Here is a 21,589-nt window from a genome sequence, read left to right on the forward strand (position 1 = left end):
TGATGCCTCCTGCTGCTGCTGTTGCATTAATACTTAAAAAGGAGAAAGTAGGAAGGTGGAGGAAGAAGTTTATGTTAGGAAAGGGGACCATGGGAATAAACCTAGTATCATAGAATAGTCAGGGTTGGAAAGGACCTTAAGATCATCAAGTTCCAACCCCCCTGCCATGGGCAGGGACACCTCACACTAAACCATGGCACCCAAGGCTCTGTCCAACCTGGCCTTGAACACTGCCAGGGATGGAGCATTCACAACTTCCCTGGCCACCCTCACAGTAAAGAATGTAATTGCTTATATAAGATTTTCAAGTCTGAAATCAAACTTAAGCTTCCCTTCCTCCAGCAGACATAGGGGGGCACCACTTACCTTCTGCAATTGCATTTTGACTCTGTTAGTTGGTTCCCTTCTCTGAGCATACACATTTTTCTTCCACAGTTACGTCCAAGCTAAAAAGCTATTTAAATCTTAAACAAGTTAAACACAAAGAAATTCCAGAATTTTTAGAAATAATTAACAATAATCTAGATGCTCTATTTCAGATATATTTGCTTGACATATTTTCAGATATATATATATATATATTCAGATGTATTTTGAAAACCCAACCCATTTCCCCTGAAAGAATCTGTGATCATCGTTTTCTATATCTAGGGTCAACTGCTGCAAAGCATCACCTCTTAGATTTACTCAGACACTGAAGACACCAACATGCTGGACCAGGTTCTCTTGATGTATATATAATATATGCCTCTATCTGCTTGCAAAGGCCCTAAATTAGCAGACTGTTTGCATTTTAATGGAAGTAAATTATAAGTTTGCAACACAGTACTAACCATTTTTACACTGCAATAATTGGTTTTGTCATTTTCCATAGATTATTCCTCCTGAATCAAGTAAATGCATGTGTATCTATGTATGCATGTACATGTATGTATAAATGTATGTATGTACACACAATATATAACAATTTCTTGAGAAGTACTTCAGAAATTGATCCAAATTAGGCAATTTTGGACACTGTTATTCAATACGATTAATTTACAGATTTATTGTGAGGCACATCATGCTTTAATTAAAACTCTCCTTAGGGCTTGCTTATATCAAAACTAAGCTGCTAGGCTATTTTCTAGTATTAATTACAGCTAGAACAAGAAAAATTCATGATCATAAACCTCAAATTAATTTGGCCTTAACCTTCTTTAAGAATCACATCAGGAATTGAAAGGAGTAACCCTGTTCTTCAGATTAGGTACTACCACAAGAGTCCCATGAGAATATTTACCATAAGCTTCTCTCAGGTTGTAAAGCCACTAGTGAACGTGAGCACACAGATCTAGAAAGTACACACCTGTAGGACTGAACGAGCTTCACACAGAGGTACAGACTTCAGAATGCTTCACTGAAATGAAGACAACTTTTCCATCCCTGGAAACGTTAGTTGTATGCGTGGTATTTTGTCAGTCATACAAGTCCAGAATGATGTATATGATATAATGAAAGGGATGACCATCGCCAGTAAGGTTGTTTAGGTTTTCCATCTAGAAGCTCTTCACCTAAACAACCCAAATGTCCAACCCCCTCCTTATTTATGGACAAATATCAAAGCCTTTTGCAAATGAATCTTCAAATAGCTCCTGAGTAATCTGCTTCAACAATCAAACATTATGCTTAATTAATGTAAGACCCATGTTGAAGGAGAAGTGGATACAGAATCTCTATACATTGGCTTGAAAACCCAACTCCACCATTTCTTCATTGCCAAGAATGGTCAAACACAGGTCCAGGATTATGGCTGCATTACAGACTTCACTGCTGACAGCAGCTTTAAAATGCAAAACCTGGAAAATACAATTATAAACTTCCATTGCCCTTGAACTATTCACAGTGGTTTGAGGAAGGGATTTTCTAAGGGATTTGAAGGAGTTAAAATTATATTTATTGGAAACTTACTAAAGGAAGTTAATTTACTTTAAATGTTCCAAACTCTCATGTCCTTCAAACATGCAAGTGAGAAACTTCTCACATTTCACTCACTACAAGCCAATTATACACAGTTATCTGTATTTTTTTAAACAACTCCTAAACCAAAGTGACAAAAGCATCTGAAGAGCCAAGAGGAACATTACATGAACTGGGGAGGAGAAAAGCAAGACTTCGCTGACAGTGAGCATTGCTGAATACATTTCATATATTTGAGAATCATAGAACAGTTTGGGTCGGAAGAGACCTTAAAGCTCATCCAGTTCCAACCCCCTGCCACAGGCAAGGACACCTTCCACTAGAGCAGCTTGCTCCAAGCCCCATCCAATGTGGCCTTGAACACTGCCCAGACAAAACCAGGATGTGCAATGCTTGCTGGCAGCAGCTGAGAAGGAAGGAAAAGTCTTGTGTTACTGCCTGTGGGATAGCATGAGAACAGAAAGGAAATTACTTTCTTTCCTTACTTATTTCCTTGCTTTTAAAAATCAGGAAGCGCAGACAATGTCCTGCTCTGATTTGACCTTTTATGTTTGCTAGTTAAGCCTGGGAATTAATACTCCTCAAACCCAATGTTGCATTGGTACTAATATGGAAAATGTGACTAGTGTGTATAAAGGATAATAACTCTATGTACTAAATCCAGCTCTGAGCATTGTTCCGGTCCTGAAGGCAAAATAACAGCAATTACAAAATGAGCGCTCGATCCCAATGCAACAGATGACATTTTTATAGTAAATCAAGACACACAAGAGATTTTAAGGGGTTTTTATTTATTTAGTGTGACTGCATTATCATCTAAATAAACCTTTCAATCACTTTTACACTCTCTATTCATCACAAAGGCTTCACTTGGGAATGCCACACAATATTCTACAACCTTCACACGTAAGTTTACAGAAACATTCAGTATTAAAAGGCCTTTGCAATGTGCTTAAAAACATTTATAAACCCCATACTTTTTTCCAGAGACCCACTGACAAACAATTCTATGTGATCTCTCTCAAAGAACTTACATTAACTATGTAGTAACCTTGTCCGTAAGTACCACTATCAATAAAAAGAGTAGGAATTGAGGAATGCTGTAGTAGTGAAAGTGAGACAGAATTTTGGACATTATTAATGACAATTAATTTTGCTCTGCTCTGCTGCTCACCAGTTGATACTTAAGGCAAACTTCACTGTAGACTTATCTGCCCAAGCTAAAGTCACTACATAAGTGTTGTCCATACTGCATTGAACAGAAAGGATTTTATGGTATACGTAAGGTATGGCAAAAAGAAGTAAGATAAACTGCAGTTAAAACACTTTTATGCTTAGAGTGATGAAACTCCCGTTTTCAATTTGTATAAAAGGCATCATTATTGAAAAGCCTAATTTCAACTTTTACCAGAAATGCTATTTTAGGTATGAACTAAAAGGCTTATGGAGTTAGAGATGTCCTGACGCTGGTGCTCCTCCAGGAAGGAGTGTAGAATACGTATCCACAAATACTCGAACACAAGGAGAATCCAATGCACTATGACTTTAAGTAGACAATGCATGAATTACACCCAAATGAAAGACCTTTTACATGATACAACTCTTCACTACTGCATACTAAACTTCAGTGGCTCCAACAACTTGGTTTAAAAAAAAAACAGGTTTATTTTTTAGCCAAGACAGATTTTCACATGCCAGAGTCTTCAATTTACAAGGGGGACTGAACATCAGCATCCACTCCTCAGCTGTGAAATTTCTCAGTCAATCAGCAATAAACAGAAAAGGTACATGTGACATAAGAAACAATAATGCAAAGGAAAATCTAAATACTGGCACAAAAATGAGAAAATACATTACTGGTGGCATCCTTAAGTATCTGGACCATAAGATTGTTAGCATAAAAAGTAACTAATTAAGAAGCCAGCATTTGGGCTTTTTTACCTAGGGTTAGTCACACATTCAAATAAGAAACAGAACAATTAACCATGGAGACAGCATAAGTCTCCTGAATATTCTGCAGGCCCCTACCTTGCTTTTGAAGTAGGATCGTCTCCCATCCACCACTCAACACAAGGCAGAATTTAGTCCCTAAAGAGCGCAGGGAGTGCACATTTGAGAATAAAACAGAATATAACATCACTCTAATTGAAAAACCAGGATGTTTCATGGAGTTTTGGAATGTTCCATAAGTAAACTTGTTAAAGATGCCATTACAGACAGTTACAGAAATCACATACATTGAACTGATTGAACATGACAGTAATTTTAAACAGGAAAATTAGACTGAGCAAACACAATGTTCCAGGAAAGAACTGTGTGTTTTGGGATCTACATTTAATCTTTAAATATATTTATATTTTTATAGTACAGATTGACTTATTTATACATATAAATACAACAGCAGTAAAGAACCAAAAAGATTTGATTTTTAGACTTAAATGGACGAGACTTTTACACATGCATAGAACTCTTTCAGCACATTTCTCAATTTGATTTCTGCTAGAGTTGAAGAAGTTGGAAATATTCTTGTATAATTTTATCACGGGCTTCTTTCCCCTCCCGTGAAACTGGAGACAATTTCAACACAAAAATGAACATGAAACAGTTCTTCATCTCACCTCCACCCACATCTAACAATATTTGCTCAAATCACACATACCAGTTATTACAGTGATCCGAGAGAAAAGTGTACTTTCACACAGCAGAATCTCAGTCTGACAGACAACCCAGATCTCCTCAGGAACATGAAATTCTTACTCTTGTGTCACTTCTTCTTTAGGCTGTTTGAGCTCAGTCAGTAACTCTTTACCGCTTTCCCCTGCTTTTGAGGCAAAGAGAAGAGCTCCCTGCTTAAAGCCCAGCAGCTTCAAGCTTCTGGCATAATCCGCATATACAGCATGGATCAATTTATGTAAATGAAGCATTAAGGAAAACACAAATTAGTAGCAAAATGAAAAAACTCTGTTTTTTTTCTTCTCACTCCTTAGCTTCCCCCAGCTGAAAACGCTGAACATTGCTACCGATTGTGCTAAACCAATGTTTTACACCACAATTAAAGACAGAAGTTGCTTTAAATTCTATTATTGAATGCATATTAGAATTTATCAGGCAATATGCAGAGTGCTATAAACTAAACCAGATACATTCCAGACATCCATAACTACCTGCCATAACAACATGTCATAACTTGCAAATGCAATGAAGAAGGCCATACTACAAGTATGACTACAAGGTCATACTACATACTACAGGTGCTAATTAGATCTGGAGTTATCTAAATGACTTATTAGTGGCTTCTTTTATTTACAAGTTGACAGCAGTGATGGCTTTATAAAATCCTACCAGGTATTATTTACACATGCATTATTATTTACCGCATACAATACAAACATTAGAGCAACTGTTCAGCTTCCAGAACACCAGGCTGGATGTGCAGACTGTAGTGATACTTCAGATACTTTTAAAAACACTTAGGACATTTTCAGCTCATCCGATCTTGACCTTTAATTTTGTTTTCCCTGCCTCAGAACTGACTCCTCCACGAAGGACTTCAATCACTACAATACTATGTTGATGTAGGTGTTCGATGAAGGGATTATTTTTCACCTGACATACAGTGTTTAAAAGATAAATGAACAGATCAGTGGCAGTGTTCAAGGCAAGGCTGGACAGAGCCTTAGGCAACATGGTCTTGTGTGAGGCACTCCTGCCCATGGCAGGGGGTTGGAACTGGATGATCTTAAGGTTCTTTCCAACCCAAACCATTCTGTGATTCTATCATTTCACTACACAGGCTGCAGTAATAGAATAATTTCAAAGCTTCGCAAATAACATTTTATCATCCATTCTTTTCTCTCTTATGATTGTTTTTTTCACTTTTAGTTTGCTTCCAGTGCCACAGGCCTCACAAAGCATCAGGAGGAGGTAACGTTATGGGTTTATGCAAGCGACTCCTTTTCACTTCTTTCCTCACACTTCCTTCAAACTACATAACCTGGAAAATAAAAGTAGGAACTCCTGTTTCTGTGCAGGTGAATTCATCTAACCTTGGCACACGCATACTCACTGTGTATGAGTACAGAGATGCAAAAACAGAATTCCAAACAAAAGGATATTTGTATCATCATTAACTTCAAATGCCCCGTACTTCAGACAAGCTTCCACAAATAAAGCTGCTCTATCAAAGTATCTCATACTGGTAAATGGAAAAAAAAGAGAATAATTTGTTAGGACACAAAACAGAAAAGTATTCCAAGGCATTGCATCAAAACACTCGCACACAGGCTTTCTAAAACTTTGCACCTAGGTGTGGAGTGGCAAAGCAATTCTGCACTGAGACCTGAACAGGCTTCTGATCATCACCAAGGTTAAACAGTATCACCATTTAGCCACCACTATGGCACATGTTCACACTCTCACAGAACGCACTGCTCTCATTTTCTAACGCTGCTGTACTTCGCTCTCTTCACCTTCATGCTTCACAGTCCTTAAGGTTTCACTACATCAGGACAGTGCTGAGTGCTTTCCTCATGTCAGTGAATGCTGCTATGCTGCTCCCAGGCTGTATATAGGAACAAGTCATACTGCTCCCATGTCCTGCCTTATGTTCCTCCTGTACCCGTTAGTCTGGCACTGCCCTCTCCCCAAGTTCTTACATCTCCCCCTCCTCCCTGCACTTAAGGAACTGACATTTAATGCAAAACTTAGAAAGATGAAGTCTCAACTCAAAAATAATCATAGCTATTATAAGTTGTTACTGCTTGGTCAGTGGGGGGCTAGCAAACTTAAAGCCTGCAGTAAATTTAAATGCCAGTGTGTTTCCTGAAATTGCAACAGAAACATCAGTTCCAGCACACAGAAATGATGCACTGCTGAGTTCATTAAAGAAAAACATGGTAAAATAGAAACAAATGTCAGAAACTGCAGACCCCCTTCCTCCCCATGTTATAAATGCTTAAATAACAACTTTGGCCAAGGGAAAATACAGAATGCACTGTTTCATCTTTACCTGTGCAGCATCTCTGCTACTTTTGTAAAGCATCCAAGTGATAAGAGGACAAGAATGGCTTTGGACTTCTGGTTGACTTGTGGAGAGCAAAGATGATCTACCCAGCGCTTTAACACATCAGCACACTCCTCTGAGTTCAGACGAACCTTTATAAGATGGGAAAGCGAGTGATGAATTCTCAGTTGCTAATTAAAGACAGCATTCTGCTTCTGTTTCCATTTTTTCAGTGAAATGCTTTGGGCAGAAGTAAAAGCATCTGAAATGAACGAGTTTTGTTTTCAAAAGTACACTTATCCCTTGAATTAATCTAATATAAAGGAAAATTAGAAATATATAGGCATAAAAATACTCCACTCAGCTCACTCCACATTTACATGTAATTAACACTATCTTTACCACAAGGCTTTTCTAAAAGCCCAAGCATCAAGAAGCTGGAAGTCTTTATCCTATACTGAAGACTTAAGTATGTTTTGTCCTTAAGAGCAGGATTCACTGATTTACAAAATCTGAGCATGACTTTTTCCACACTTTCTGCAGGAAACATAACAGAAACTTTAATTAAGGGGTACAGACAGATCATGCTTACTGACTCCTGTCCGTTTTAATTTGGAGAATTGATCCTGTTTCTAGGTACTTTTACTATAATAATGTCTGCATAGCAAAACAGAAATTGATGCAAATTTATGTGGCTGGTGCTAACTTTAAAGTCAGCACACAGGCTAGCTGGAGCTCAGCATGTCACTGCCAAATTATTTATTCACTTCCAGGAATGGGGATTTTTTTGTACTTTATCAGGAATTCTGTACTGCTGCAGCTGTATGCAACTTCATAAACCACTGCTCAAAAATTAGAAAATTAAGTATTCTAACCATTATTAGGCCCCAGTCCTATCATTTGGACAACCAAGGCAGACTTCTGTAGCCAAAAGGCTGATGAAGAATCTGCCAACACTTACTGAATGGATTGGCTTTTTATAGCTTAACACATGGAAAGAACTGATGATGGTATTTCAGATTGGTTTTTAGGCTTCTAACTTTGGAGAACTTCAGCATCCTCATCAGCCTTCCCACCTATATATACTAAGTAGGTCGTTTCTGTTAGCAAACTGAAAATGAGGAAATTGCAGACCTTTGCAAGCCACGCTGCACGATTCCATTCGCCGTAAGTTTGCAAGTAACGACAGGCATCAGCAGCCTTATCAATCAGACACAGCAGCTGTACACCCTCTGGAAAATGAAAAGCACACTATATAATAAGTTAAAGGAATAAAAGAGTTGCAATATAAGTGTGAGCAGGTCATTCCTCCCCAGAAAATGATCACTATATACTTCTTAGCATATGAAGATGTAGAAACCTCCTGATTTCTACCATCCAGCTCTCCATATAAGCTGGCTGTCAGTTTTTGTATCTTTTCGTTCTGGGCTACAGGGCTTAGAAAGACCTCACAAATCTCTCATTTATCTTTCTCCTAAATACAAATGACAAAGGGTTCACTGGACTTATCATCATAAAGAGATACTGGTGTTTGTAAGTCTTATAAACAGATTTCACAGCTAATCCTTTATTTTAATGTTGCCCATAGTGTAATTATTAACAGTGAACTGTTACTTGTCCACAGAATATTTTTTTCAGGCAAGTACAGACAATTGTATTTCCTCTGCATGTCTTTGAGTATTTCAGTTAATCATCATATGGTGAACATCTCTTCCATGAAGCAAAATTAACCTGTATGTGCATGTAGACACACTTTTTGAAACAAATTCTGAACGGGAAAGGAAAGTAACTCCATATTTAAACTTCAGTAATAAGAAACCAATTTCTAATTAATTCTTTAATTAGGAAAATGTAAAAATACATGGTTCTAAGGGCTTGGCCTCTTTTTGTGCAAACAACTGCTAAGAGAAATTACTCCAGAAATATGTTTTCCAATGAAAATTAATCCAAATAAGTTGAACTTTACGACTAGTGATTATTTTTGTGGTAACTACTCCAGGTAGTACATACTATTACATATGCAACATATAAGATCTATTACAACAGGACATCTCTCCCATGTCCATTAGCAGCCTTAATAATGTTCAGAATTACTGGTTTATAAGCAAATGGAGAATTAAAGTTGCTTTTTACCTGCGAGCTTTCCATTGGCTATCATGTTGGTTGCTACCAGTTTAATGGTACTTTGAGATGGACCTGATGAGGTGACAGTTGTGACCAAACAAGCTTTGAGTGAATCGCAGTAATAATGTGCATTCTCCGAACTCGTTTCTAACAGCAGTTGCACTGCTCTGTCAGTCTGGCAAAAGAAACAAAAATGTAACTTTGATCACAACATATATGTACTTTTGGTTAAAGACGTAATATTTCTACCCTTTTAAAGACATGGAACAAATACCAATGAAAGTTATTCTAAATTAGAGTGCAAAAATATCTACCAGAATAGTAATAATTAGGATTCTATTTCAATTAAACATATGCAGTAGGATAACATTTAAAACCCCATCATGAATATAATGTTTAATCACAGACCAACATTTCTAGGAGAGAATATTTATTTCTTTGCTTACATATACTTTTGCAGAGTTATAAAAAGAGGAGAAGCATTTAAAAGAGGCAGAGAAGAAATAAAATTGTAAAGATGCAGAAACTGGCCAGGATCTGAAGGACTGATTCAATTCCTGCTATTTTAAAACAAAGGTAGAATTCATCCATTTAAAATGTAAGTTACAGCTAACATACAGCTGAGCACCTAATCAGTGGGGCTCGTTACATTGCCTGCAGACACCTGTCTCCAAATGGAATGAATCACTATAGGCATGTCACCTCTGCCTGCTATTAAAATGAGGTGCCTAACTTCTAGAGGGGTCATTTTGGTGAGGCCAGTCAAACTGAAGGCTTAGATAATCACAGAAATAATGACAAGCCCCATTAAATACATATTAAAATCCAGTGATTCAATAAGCTGGCATTTTAGAAGTTCAAGAAACTGGCATTTTAAACTTACTATCTACAGAGTAAGTATTTCTGGCATTTTCTACTGGTAACATGTGTTGACATGCTCAAATGCAAAGTGACACAGAAATCAATTAAGTTCAAGCCAGCAATACCAAAGCTATTTTTGGAAATGGATGCAGCACACCTGCACTTGCAGGGAACAGCTCATGAGCTATACTGTACACAGTGCCAGTAAGCAGCTCTGTACAGTGTCTAACTGCTCAGTACAGATCTGCCAAAAGCTTAGGTTTATCCTTTGTTACCTAAAAGGAGTTTTTTTAGGGTTCCCATGATAATGGAATAGTCTTGAAGGAGGTAACAACAAATATTACCATACACTGTGTCACTCCACACAGTCTGCAGTGCAGTAACGCATTAAGACAGCAAAAAACGTGCACTGGGTGAATAAAAGTATGAAACAGTACATATGAATCAGACAAAGCCTTACTTGAACAGGGCAAGTACATAAAATGGACAGGGAAGAAGAATAAAAAATTCAAATATTACCCACAAACCTGGCCCAAGAGAAGAAGTTGATCAGCACATTTCCTGGTATGATCATATGTTGATCTCTTCACTTCCTGGAGATTCACCCTTTCCAATTGAAATTTCTGCATGAAGAAGAAAAATATTTGAAATGTAAGATTACCATAAGAAATAAATAAAAACAAAGCGTTTACAAGATATAGAAGTATTTTGAGAGTTTTTGGTACACCCTTTAATTTTAAATAATGAGGAGTGATTTAACCCAGAGTGGTATGTTACTAATAACAGTGAAATACGTACAGAGAAAAGCTAGTAAGTAAGATTTCAATGCGGAGCATTTATTTTGCTGATGACATTCTTAATACATGTATTTTCTAATTCCTCAGAATACCTGGAAGTAGTGATTTTCACACAGTATGTCATAGCATATATCCAAGGGATTAACCAGCTGTTCTTGAAGGATAGCTGTGTCTATTTGTTTTGCTGGCTTTTCTTGGGATAAGCTGTGCAGATAGTGGGCAGCAACAGTCCAGAAATGCAGTTCAGATTCATCTCCATACAGTCTGAGAAGATGCAAATCAGGACATGAAATACGTTTGTATTTTTTATATGTAGCATAAAAATATCATACAGTTTAAAATATCTTTCTACAAGGACCATTCATTCTTGTGTACACCACAAGTACTTTGCATTATCAATGGGACAAACAAGATAAGATTAAGGAATGACAGTCAGCAAGCTAGGTAACTAAGAGGCTATGCAGATGATTGTTACAATAGCAATTAAACTCAGCGAATGTTCAACATATAAGTATGTGGAAACTGATATTTTATTAATATTTTACACTTAGGAACTTTCCTGTAACTGAAAGAGGATATTAGTGATTAAGTATGAAAAACAGCCCTGAATAGAGACAGACTAAAATAAGCTACAGTTTAGGCAGAACAACAGAGAACAAACACATCTGAAATAAAAATCAGGCCTTCACCTATTTGCAAACATACCATTGTGTGTTTTGAAGTTCTGAATTACATTTCTGGGCATAGAATCATAGAATAATTAGGGTTGGAAAGGACCTTAAGATCATCTAGTTCCAACCCCCCTGCCATGGGCAGGGACACCTCACACTAAATCATATCACCCAAGGCCTCATCCAACCTGGCCTTGAACACTGCCAGGGATGGAGCATTCGCAACTTCCCTGGGCAACCCATTCCAGTGCCTCACCACCCTCACAGGAAAGAATTTCCTTATATCCAATCTAAACTTCCCCTGTTTAAGTTTGAACCCATTACCCCTTGTCCTATCACTACAGTCTCTAATGAAGAGTCCCTCCCCAGCATCCTCCCCAGAACTGCACACAATACTCCAGGTGAGGTCTCACGAGAGCAGAGTAGAGGGGCAGGATCACCTCCTTTGACCTGCTGGTCCCACTCCTTTTGATGCAGCCCAGGATACGGTTGCTTTCTGGGCTACGAGCACACACTGGAGCCGGTTCATGTTCATTTTCTCATCAGCCAACACCCCCAAGTCCTTCTCCGCAGGGCTGCTCTGAATCTCTTCTCTGCCCAACCTGTAGCTGTGCCTGGGATTGCTCCGACCCAGCTGTAGGACCTTGCACTTGGCATGGTTAAACCTCATGAGGTTGGCATCAGCCCACCTCACATGCGTGTCGAGGTCCCTCTGGATGGCATTCCTTCCCTCCAGCGTATCAACCGAACCACACAGCTTGGTGTCATCGGCAAACTTGCTGAGGGCGCACTCAATCCCACTGTCCATGGCAGCGACGAAGATGTTGAACAAGACCGGTCCCAACACCGATCCCTGAGGGACCCCACTCGTTGCTGGTCTCCAGCCGGACATTGAGCCATTGACCACAACTCTTTGCGTGCGGCCATCCAGCCAGTTCTTTATCCACCGAGTGGTCCATCCATCAAATTGATGTCTCTCCAATTTAGAGACAAGGATGTCGTGTGGGACAGTGTTGAACGCTTTACACAAGTCCAGGTAGATGACATCAACTGCTCTACCCCTGTCCATCAGTTCTGTAGCCCCATCATAGAAGGCCACCAAATTGGTGAGGCAGGATTTCCCCTTAGTGAAACCATGCTGGCTGTCATCAAGCACCTTGTTGATTTTCATTGTAAAACTAAATGCAATGTAGGCAGGAGAACCGCATTTGTGCAAGGACTGCTGAGATACAAGGAAGTTCTCTGCATGCAGCAAGTAAACCAAAACTGCTTCAGTGAGGTAACATTGCCATTTTCAGCCCTAAAAACACTCTTAATACAGGGATAAGTGGTTTAGGAATTAGACTGAGTTAAAAGAGAGTTAGTTGAGTACTTACACATCAACACATTTACATACATTAATAGGATCAAGACTTATTAGGAAACATTTGATGTAGTTATCTGAATCTTTACTACCTGGCAACTAGGAGGCATCTTTGCAAGAGAGTAAAATCTGGATCAAGCAAAAGTTTCTTTATGTCACTGCAAAAAAGAGATAAAGAGAAGGCCATGAACAACCTGTAAAATGCTGTGCAAGTTTTTGTTATTGGTTGGTTTTGAACAGAAATAGGATGTAGGATGTTATCACCAAAAAAATCAAACCCAAAAATACACAATTTCTTTTCTGAAATGAAAAAATGTGTCTATCAAAACAATACAAGGAAGTATACATAATCTGAAACTGACCTCAAGAGACATGTCACTCAGTTTAAATACAAACAGTGAGTCCATCAGGAACCCATTATTCATGTAATAAAGGGAGTGACCACAAGGGTGTACACAAAGCAATAAATTACTCTGCAGTGATTCTACAAATTACACAATTAATTCAATTACAAGTAATTTTGCAACTCTGCAGTGCCACAGTCCATGATATCCATGTACATGAATTCAGGTTTTCTACATGTTTCAAGTTGACTAAAAAAGTTATCTTTTGTATCCTACTAAATAAAAGAACACAAGGAAAATGGAAAACCTTCTGTTTATTTTCTTTAAATATCATAGAATCACAGAATGGTTTGGGTTGGAAGGGACCTTAAAGCTCACCCAGTTCCAACGGCCTGCCATGGGCAGGGACACCTTCCACTAGAGCAGGTTGCTGAAAGCCACATTCAACCCAAACTTTTCATAGTTTAAATGGAATATCAAAATCTGTTTTCCGTGTAAGCAGAACAATTTGCAAAAATATTACCTTGGAAGTATATCTCCAATAAAGGATTTTTACAATTGTTTGCCTTTTCTTCCTCAGAGCTTAAATATCGCAGCAAACCTTGGGGTATATAAGCACCAGTGTCCAATGAAGTCTGGACCAACATCAAAGAACCAAACATCACTGAGAATTACTGCCAAAGAATTATGAATGCTCAGTGGTCAGTTACAAACTATATACTAACCCTAATCAGTGCCTTTGAAACTGTTCTTGTCAGACACTACTATAGTAAAACCATGTTAAAAATTCAATATTGATTTCCATCACGCTTTACATATATTCAGAACAATGCATTTTAAGCACTGAGTCAGTACTGAACAAACCATTTTGAGAGAGTTTGCTTATTTTAAAAAAATATATTGTTCAGATTGTATTATGGTGTATTTTTAATTAGAAAAAAAGAAATAAAAAATAATATCCTCAATAAAATGAATAAAGCACCACCTTGAAAAACTACATAAAAATAAAACTTAAGTGTGTTTAAAAGAAAAGCTGTCATTACTCAAGCTTATCTTTAGAGAGGCAAAAAGCATTCTTTCTACATTAAGTTGTTAACTGCCACAGATTCAGGGGTTTTGCCTTCCCTGAATTCCCTAGCTTACTCAAATATTAATAAGGAAAATTCTTACTTGGACAACGAATTCAACTGCTCTTGAAGGAGGTTTTTAATATTTTCATTCTCTGGATAATCCCTGGATAAAAAAGAAAAAAAGAAAAGAAGTAAACAGGTTTCCTATATTACCAAAAATGACAGAATTATCTGAAATTAAAAAGTGTTACTGGTAGTAGAAAAACACAAGCACATATATGGAAATAACCTTTCATATTCTTAGGGTAAGCCATTCATTCAAGATTCTTTTTCTAGTTCCAAAATAGCAATGAAAACTTGGTTTGCTTTCTCTCAACTTCAGTCAGTGCCACCAATCTTTCATTCACCACTTCTCTTCATGAACCTTGAATTTTATGAAAATGCCAATGCCAAACCCATTGATATGCGACTACCAATGGTATACAAACATAATAAAGGATACAAAAAGGTGCTCCAACTATGATGTGAAGCACAGCTCCCTAAAAGTAAAGCCAGGCCTACGCAAAAATCCTGCCAGCACCTTAGAGAGCAATTTTCAATAGCCAAGTTCTACTGAAAGTCAGAATAAATAAAATACTTCACCTTAAAGCTCCTTAATTATTTTTAGTAATAAATACTGAAGCTATTATTTTCTTGACTGTCTCAAAGAGTGAGGAAACTTATATGTCTAAAACAGTTACTTGCACAGAAAGACTAGCAAAAGATGTAGGCTTAGAAACAACAGTAACATTTTACATACAGATACATATTTCTTCTTACGTGTTTATAATATCTAGAGAATATTTCTCATTCCACGGCTGATGCAACAAGAATGCTTTTAAAGCTAATGAAGCCCTTGGAACAAGCAGATAGGGGCACCAAGCAGGTTCTGAAATAAAAGGGAAAGATTCATTGTTGAGCAGCTAATGTGCAATAGCACTGTGTTCAGTAACCATAAAATGTACCACCTTGTTTTCAAGCACCAGAAGAAACTCATAAATCACTGTCTTTTCATACACACAGCATGGCTTACTAGACATAAAAGATTATCTTTACACACAAGCAAAAACATTTCATTGAAGGTAGAGGGTTATCAACCATGCTCAAATGAGAGTTTCAGGACATTCCATATTAAGCTTAGCCAGATTCCTGGAATACATTTAAGTAGAGCTGTATACAGTGATTATTCCTACTACAAGGACGTGCTGGAAAGTAAGTACAGCTATACCAAAATCTACCACAATGCATGTTCTAGTTTTAGTTTACAATTGTAGTTTCTACAGCATTATACAAGGATAAATACCCCCTATCTGATAAGAATAGTGTGTCGTTTAATACATGTCTATATTAGTAAAGAAATAACATTAAAATCATGGCACTAACTGTGCTATATAGTTATATGCTAATCATACAACTTTAAGGCAGTAAGTCTATTCAGTACAAGGTTTGGATGATAAACACAGTAAACATTACCCACTAAGTAAAAAAATAAGTATCAACCAGCTACATTATTAAATATTCAGCAATTCCCTGTACTTCATGTGCACTGAATGATAAAGGAATCTTTTCATTGTGACTTTGTAATTAAAAGGTTACCACGGTATAGAGGCAGAAGGACAGCTAAATCACAGGCAGCCTTAAATCCTGGCATATCCCAATTTCAGTGTGCTTGGATTTAGAACATTAAGTTTTATAGCTTAATATTACAGAATTTATTTGATAGTAAAAATAGCTGTGATAAACTATGTGTTTCCTCAAACGTCCCACACCAGAGCCCCCCACACTGTAATTTTATTACATATGTCTTTATTACATATGTCTTATGTTAGGGAAATTGTATGAGTGAAGGCAGGATTGACCAAAAAAAGACCAAAATAAAGGCAGTTATTTGGAACATCAGTAATAAAAAAATGTAGCTTAGCTAGTTCAATATTTAAATTCCCTTCTTAAAGATACAGCCAAAAAAGTCAAACAGCACCAATATGGCTATTTTAGAGTTCAGTGGGAAAATCTACTTTGAAAAGTAACAGATCAGTCTACAAACTGCTTTTGATCTCTGTGAATATTCAAAAAGACATTTTCACACGTTAAGAAATCTTTCAAAATCATGTGATGAATTTAAGCAATGTAGGTACTGATACTCAATTGATGTATCCAGGATTTTGAGGTCAACTTGCTAGAAATTTGTACAAAAAGCCTCTTATTTTGTTATCTTTATTGCAATTAAGATACTCAAAAGTATAGTTTATTCAGGAGCTTAAACATGCACAAAAACCACACCTATATGACCTAAGCCTGAAAAAATTTATCTGCATCTATGAAAAACCTACTATGGGGACACCTAATCCTCTAGATGGGACAATTCTCTGTTCTAATAGAAATGCTGAACACTTTTATGGTTCACTTTCAAAGTGAAGCATCTAGCGGTCAACAGCCAGGAAGAAATCAACATACCTATTAAGTCCTGTTCATCCATTCTAAAACATGATGCTTTCATGGACAAGTCTAAAACCCGAATGCACCCGTCATCTGATGCCAAGACCACTTTGTCTGAAGTGCACCAGTCCACATCCAAGATTCGGAAATTGACGTTCCTTCCACTCCTTAAACTGCTCACCATTTGCACCTTGAAAAGTCATTTTTCATTTTTAGTAGGCTTCCCATCACACAGTGTAAGACTCTGCCACACGCCCATAAGGCACACCACAGAATTTGCAGTAAAAGGTGAAGTTAGTCATAAATCATTTTAATGCTGATCTTTTCTGAAGAGCAGGGAAATTCAGAAACCTTGGAGTAGGGCATATGGTTGCCCTGAAACAATCCTTCCCAACTGATAGCTGAGAAAAGATCCTTTTGAGCACAGCTGTACAGCTGCCTTTTGTGGTTTTTGTATCACTCATGTGTTTTGTCTGACGTAACACTTCCATGGTAAACTGGTTTAAACTTTTCCATTCCAGTCCCTGATCAACACGCATCAAGGCAAAAGTGAGTGTCTCATTAATTAAATCATGCTCTTCACAAACATATAAATAATGAGCTTGTCCAGAAATACATTTTGACGTACTATTAACATAACATTATGGGAATAGGATGATTTATTGTCCACAAACCAGAGATGCAAAATGTTCCAAACTGCACTTCTAACCACAGGTCAGTAGTTAGACATTTTGTAACCCTTCTGTAGCATCACCAAACATTATAATTGTTAATATAAGGAAATACTTATGAAGCCTCTGCTGCTGTTTTGTTTCACTTACTCTAGGGCAAAGCATGGAGTTAAGAGAGATTAAAAGTCCAACAGCACTAAAGCATGATTACTCTCAGTTGTGACAGAATTAGAGAAAAGTGTGGAAATATTGGTAACCGGTCGTAGGCAAAGATGAAGTTCTCAGGAGAGGATTACGTGGAAAATAGTAAAATATTTCTATAGATATTCTGAAAGATTTTGGGCTGAAAATATGAATTAATTTTAAATGCTTTCATGTAGGAAACTCTTTTCCTTGTCCCAGAAAAAGAGAGGGAACAGCTACAGGAAGAGTATCCAATGCTATCAAAACTATTTAAATGTTTCATGGGATAACATTCTATTGTGCCTACATAATTCACAGGTGTTGGTTGTATATGCTGTCCAATTCTGATCATCAGAGAGAGTTTCACATTGTTCAAATTAAGCGTTGAAGTAAGTTTGGAGCTGGTGTTCACTGCAAAGTGAACAGAAAAAAAAACAAATTCCCATTTCATACCCTCATGTCCCGAATTTACTCGGGGGGGCTAAGTTAAACCAGTACAATTACCTTTCCTGCCCCATGGTAGGATAATCCCTCGAAAGACCCATGAAGCAAACACAGAAGGTATGTGATCATTATTTCAGAATTCCTGAGGAAGAAGCTGGTCAATGTTAATGAACAAGCTGCTTCCTGGTATTCCCTACCAAATTAAATCCATGCAATGACAAATCCATACTCTTGACTACGCAGAGAAATTAAGAAACCTGGAGTAAAAATATTCTTGTCCATAAATTGAATTCTAATATCGAGGATTCCCCTTAAATTTTCAACATGTAACTCTAAAACATTACAGAAGAATGACAAAAAGTATCTCGGAGACACTGTTGGCTTTATGTGTGAAAGGAACTTTTCACTGATGACAGCTTAAAAATGCTTTATAGGAACTAAAAGCCATACAAATTTACCACACAACTGTCAGCAAGAAATCAGGACTAATTAAAACTTAACCACTGACTTGCCCTGATTTTCAGTAGTATGCACACTTTGCAAAGAAGCCCATACCAAAAGAAGAGACACTCACCTCTTTTGAATCCCAAATTTCTGCTCCATCGTTGTACATTGCAAGCAGTTTTTGATTTCCTTTGCCTGGGGCAAACCGGATCTTTTTCACCCAGCTTCGGTGTGTAGGAATCCCCCTAAGAAACGCAAAGCACAAAAATTAGTATCAATCATCCTGTACCTAATCTTGTGGGTAGTTAAATCCTTCCTATGAATGTTACAGATCATGATATTGTACAGATTGAGAAGGAGAAAAATCAATTATGCACACACATAAATGGCTATCCAAATTATAAAAACTACAAAGTTAAATGCTTTAAATAAATGTTACAATACTCAACGTTTTATCAGAAGCCATTGCAGATTTAACATAGAATCATGGAATAGTTAGGGTTGGAAAGGACCTTAAGATCATCCAGTTCCAACCCCGCTGCCATGGGCAGGGACACCTCACACTAAACCATGGCACCCAAGGCTCTGTCCAACCTGAACTTGAACACAACTTCCCTGGGCAACCCATACCAGTGCCTCACCACCCTCACAGTAAACAACTTCTTCCTTATATTCGATCTAAACTTCCCCTGTTTAAGTTTTAACCCATTACCCCTTGTCCTATCACTACAGTCCCTAGTGAAGAGTTCCTCTCCAGCATCCTTGTAGGCCAGAAAATATCTATCCAGCTACTTTAAAAACGCTGATAAAAATCTACTCCAACTGAAAACACAAAAGCTGAAGTGCAGAGAACTGTATCACAGTAGGCATTTTCTGAACCTGTATTTCAGAATACTTGCATTTTTCCCTTCAAACACTACAGATGACCTCCTACAGTGAAGTCAAAAATGAAGGTGGGGAGAAACATTCTAAGCCGCATTATTTCATGTTTGTCAGACTTAATTTGCATTCATACCTGGATACTCTAGCTTTTAAATCCCAGAAGTTTAAGTTTCCATCAACATCTCCAAGAACCAGGGTATCTCCTTTCCAGGCAATACATGTAATGCTACCCATACTTCCCTGAAAATATTTAAGAAGCAGAACAACATCTCATGATTAATGGAGCCAAACATAGGAACAAACATTTCTTTTTTTAAATATTTTATGACATGAAAGACCAAATTCTATCAAATATAAGCATTTATCATGTCAGTCATATTTGCTTCAGAAGACATTTCCTTGTAAGAAATTCGGGATTTAAAGCAATGGAAATCAATTCTTTATCTCTTGTCGCAAGGAAAGATCAAAATGGCAGACCTCGTTTATCACAATACTAGCATAGAGTAAAAAAGAAAACAGAAAGAATTACTATTTGTAAATTCCATTTATCAAAGCCTTCAGAAACAACTGAAAGAAAGACTATTCTTCAGAATAACTAAGAAAAGAAAAGCCAACTTAAAATTCAGAGAAGAATGCTCCAGCCCACTCAAGTCCTTACGATGCAAGATAAAATCCATTAACAGAACACAGTCATGCTTCAATAACATCCTCTTTGTTATTCAAGCTTTTGTATATGCTTTATTAAAATTCTTAAAAATAGGTTGGGTAATTTATTCAGAAAGCAAGTCAGGGCCTATAAAGATTCTGAATTCTAAAAAAAAATGCACAGAATCATAGAATAGAATCACAGAATAGTTAGGGTTGGAAAGGACCTTAAGATCATCCAGTTCCAATCCCCCTGCCATAGGCAGGGACACCTCACACTAAACCATGTCACTCAAGGCTCTGTCCAACCTGGCCTTGAGCTCTGCCAGGGATGGAGCATTCACAACTTCCCTGGGCAACCCATTCCAGTGCCTCACCACCCTCACAGGAAAGAATTTCTTCCTTATATCCAATCCAAACTTCCCCTGTTTAGGTTTGAACCCGTTACCCCTTGTCCTATCACTACAGTCCCTAATGAAGAGTCCCTCCCCAGCATCCTTATAGGCCTCCTTCAGATACTGGAAGGCTGCTCTGAGGTCTCCACGCAGCCTTCTCCAGGCTGAACAGCCCCAACTTTCTCAGCCTGTCTTCATACCGGAGGTGCTCGATCAATCAATTCATTGATTTCAACTGTATTTTCAATAGAAAAGTTAAGATTGTAAAACTAGAATTGATATGGCTTTTGAAGTTGGAATTTTAATTACATATTTTAAACCACTGCATTAATGCCCACTTGTCAATACAAGGCATATTCCTGATTTTTTTTCTGGCAATAACAGATGAGAAAAAGAAATCAAAGCATCAACAATACAGGAAATTTGAACTCACATCAGGAGGAATTCTTGCACTGTCTTTTACTGCGTTTCCTTCTACTGTGAGATGATAAACCTGCCAATCAGCACCTGTAAATACAAAGTGCTCTCTGGCAGAAATGTTCTGGCTCAGCTCTGATTTACTTTCGGCTTCCTGTAATAAGCTTTAAAGAGAACACCATGAGACACAAGTATTTCCTTCTTGAAATCAGAATTGCAAAGCAAATATTCCATAACTAATGCATAGAGGCAGCACAAAAATGAATGTATCCTTAAAACAATTTATCCAGGAGCAACAGCTAACTCATTTATACACTTGTGGAAACTTTCATGGGCAACTTCTCATGGCTTTACTTCAAGCATCAGGTGACTTCTGGACTGCTGCACCTGAAAAACAGGTACTCTATTTCTCTCATCCAGCAATACATCAAAGAACCATATCTAAAAGCTAAAAGGAGGCCCACTAAGTTGCTCTGTGTTATGCACTTGAGAATCAGTTCCAAAATACTTTGTTCTGTAGAACAACGGCACATGGTGGAAAAACAACAGATGCAGAATATCATATTAAAATGAAAAGTACCTGATCACAGAAGATTCTACGCTGCTAACTTCAGTATCTGATGCAACCGTCTGCCGGGCCATGGCCTCACGGGCTGCTAACTGCTTCTTCCTCAGGCTTTTTAAGTTGTGAGAAGGTGACCACTCCTGTGAAAAAAAGAATGGCAAAGACAAATGTTTACTCCCCAAATTTACTGGGGATTTTTCTGTTAATTTTAATGATTTCAATGAAGACCGTCTTTCTATAATCCCTCCCTCCATCACCCAAAGGAGCACACTTGATT

The 21,589-nt window shown here is 37.6% G+C and overlaps 1 protein-coding gene across 4 annotated transcripts in view; it reads right to left on the reverse strand.

Moving 5' to 3' along the window:
• Window positions 1-3,610: 3,610 nt before the first annotated feature.
• WDR11 (WD repeat domain 11) overlaps window positions 3,611-21,589 on the reverse strand; it is a 47,942-nt gene continuing 29,963 nt past the window's right edge. For all 4 annotated transcript variants that reach the window (XM_061458608.1, XM_061458607.1, XM_061458606.1 and 1 more), the window contains exons 15-29: window positions 21,328-21,452; window positions 20,764-20,911; window positions 19,424-19,530; window positions 18,539-18,653; window positions 16,685-16,856; window positions 15,011-15,119; window positions 14,292-14,354; window positions 12,870-12,935; window positions 10,836-11,007; window positions 10,474-10,569; window positions 9,095-9,260; window positions 8,096-8,193; window positions 6,968-7,113; window positions 6,072-6,154; window positions 3,611-4,867 (exon numbers count right to left, since the gene is read on the reverse strand). In XM_061458608.1, the coding sequence (XP_061314592.1) occupies window positions 4,713-4,867; window positions 6,072-6,154; window positions 6,968-7,113; window positions 8,096-8,193; window positions 9,095-9,260; window positions 10,474-10,569; window positions 10,836-11,007; window positions 12,870-12,935; window positions 14,292-14,354; window positions 15,011-15,119; window positions 16,685-16,856; window positions 18,539-18,653; window positions 19,424-19,530; window positions 20,764-20,911; window positions 21,328-21,452 (1,821 nt within the window). In that variant the 3' untranslated portion in view covers window positions 3,611-4,712. The remainder of the gene's footprint in view (window positions 4,868-6,071; window positions 6,155-6,967; window positions 7,114-8,095; window positions 8,194-9,094; window positions 9,261-10,473; window positions 10,570-10,835; window positions 11,008-12,869; window positions 12,936-14,291; window positions 14,355-15,010; window positions 15,120-16,684; window positions 16,857-18,538; window positions 18,654-19,423; window positions 19,531-20,763; window positions 20,912-21,327; window positions 21,453-21,589) is intronic.

Source organism: Pezoporus flaviventris, unplaced genomic scaffold (assembly GCF_033815535.1).
Source record: "Pezoporus flaviventris isolate CSIRO_AGI_PZ_B2104156 unplaced genomic scaffold, CSIRO_AGI_Pfla_v1 ptg000029l, whole genome shotgun sequence".
Lineage (NCBI taxonomy): Eukaryota > Metazoa > Chordata > Aves > Psittaciformes > Psittacidae > Pezoporus > Pezoporus flaviventris.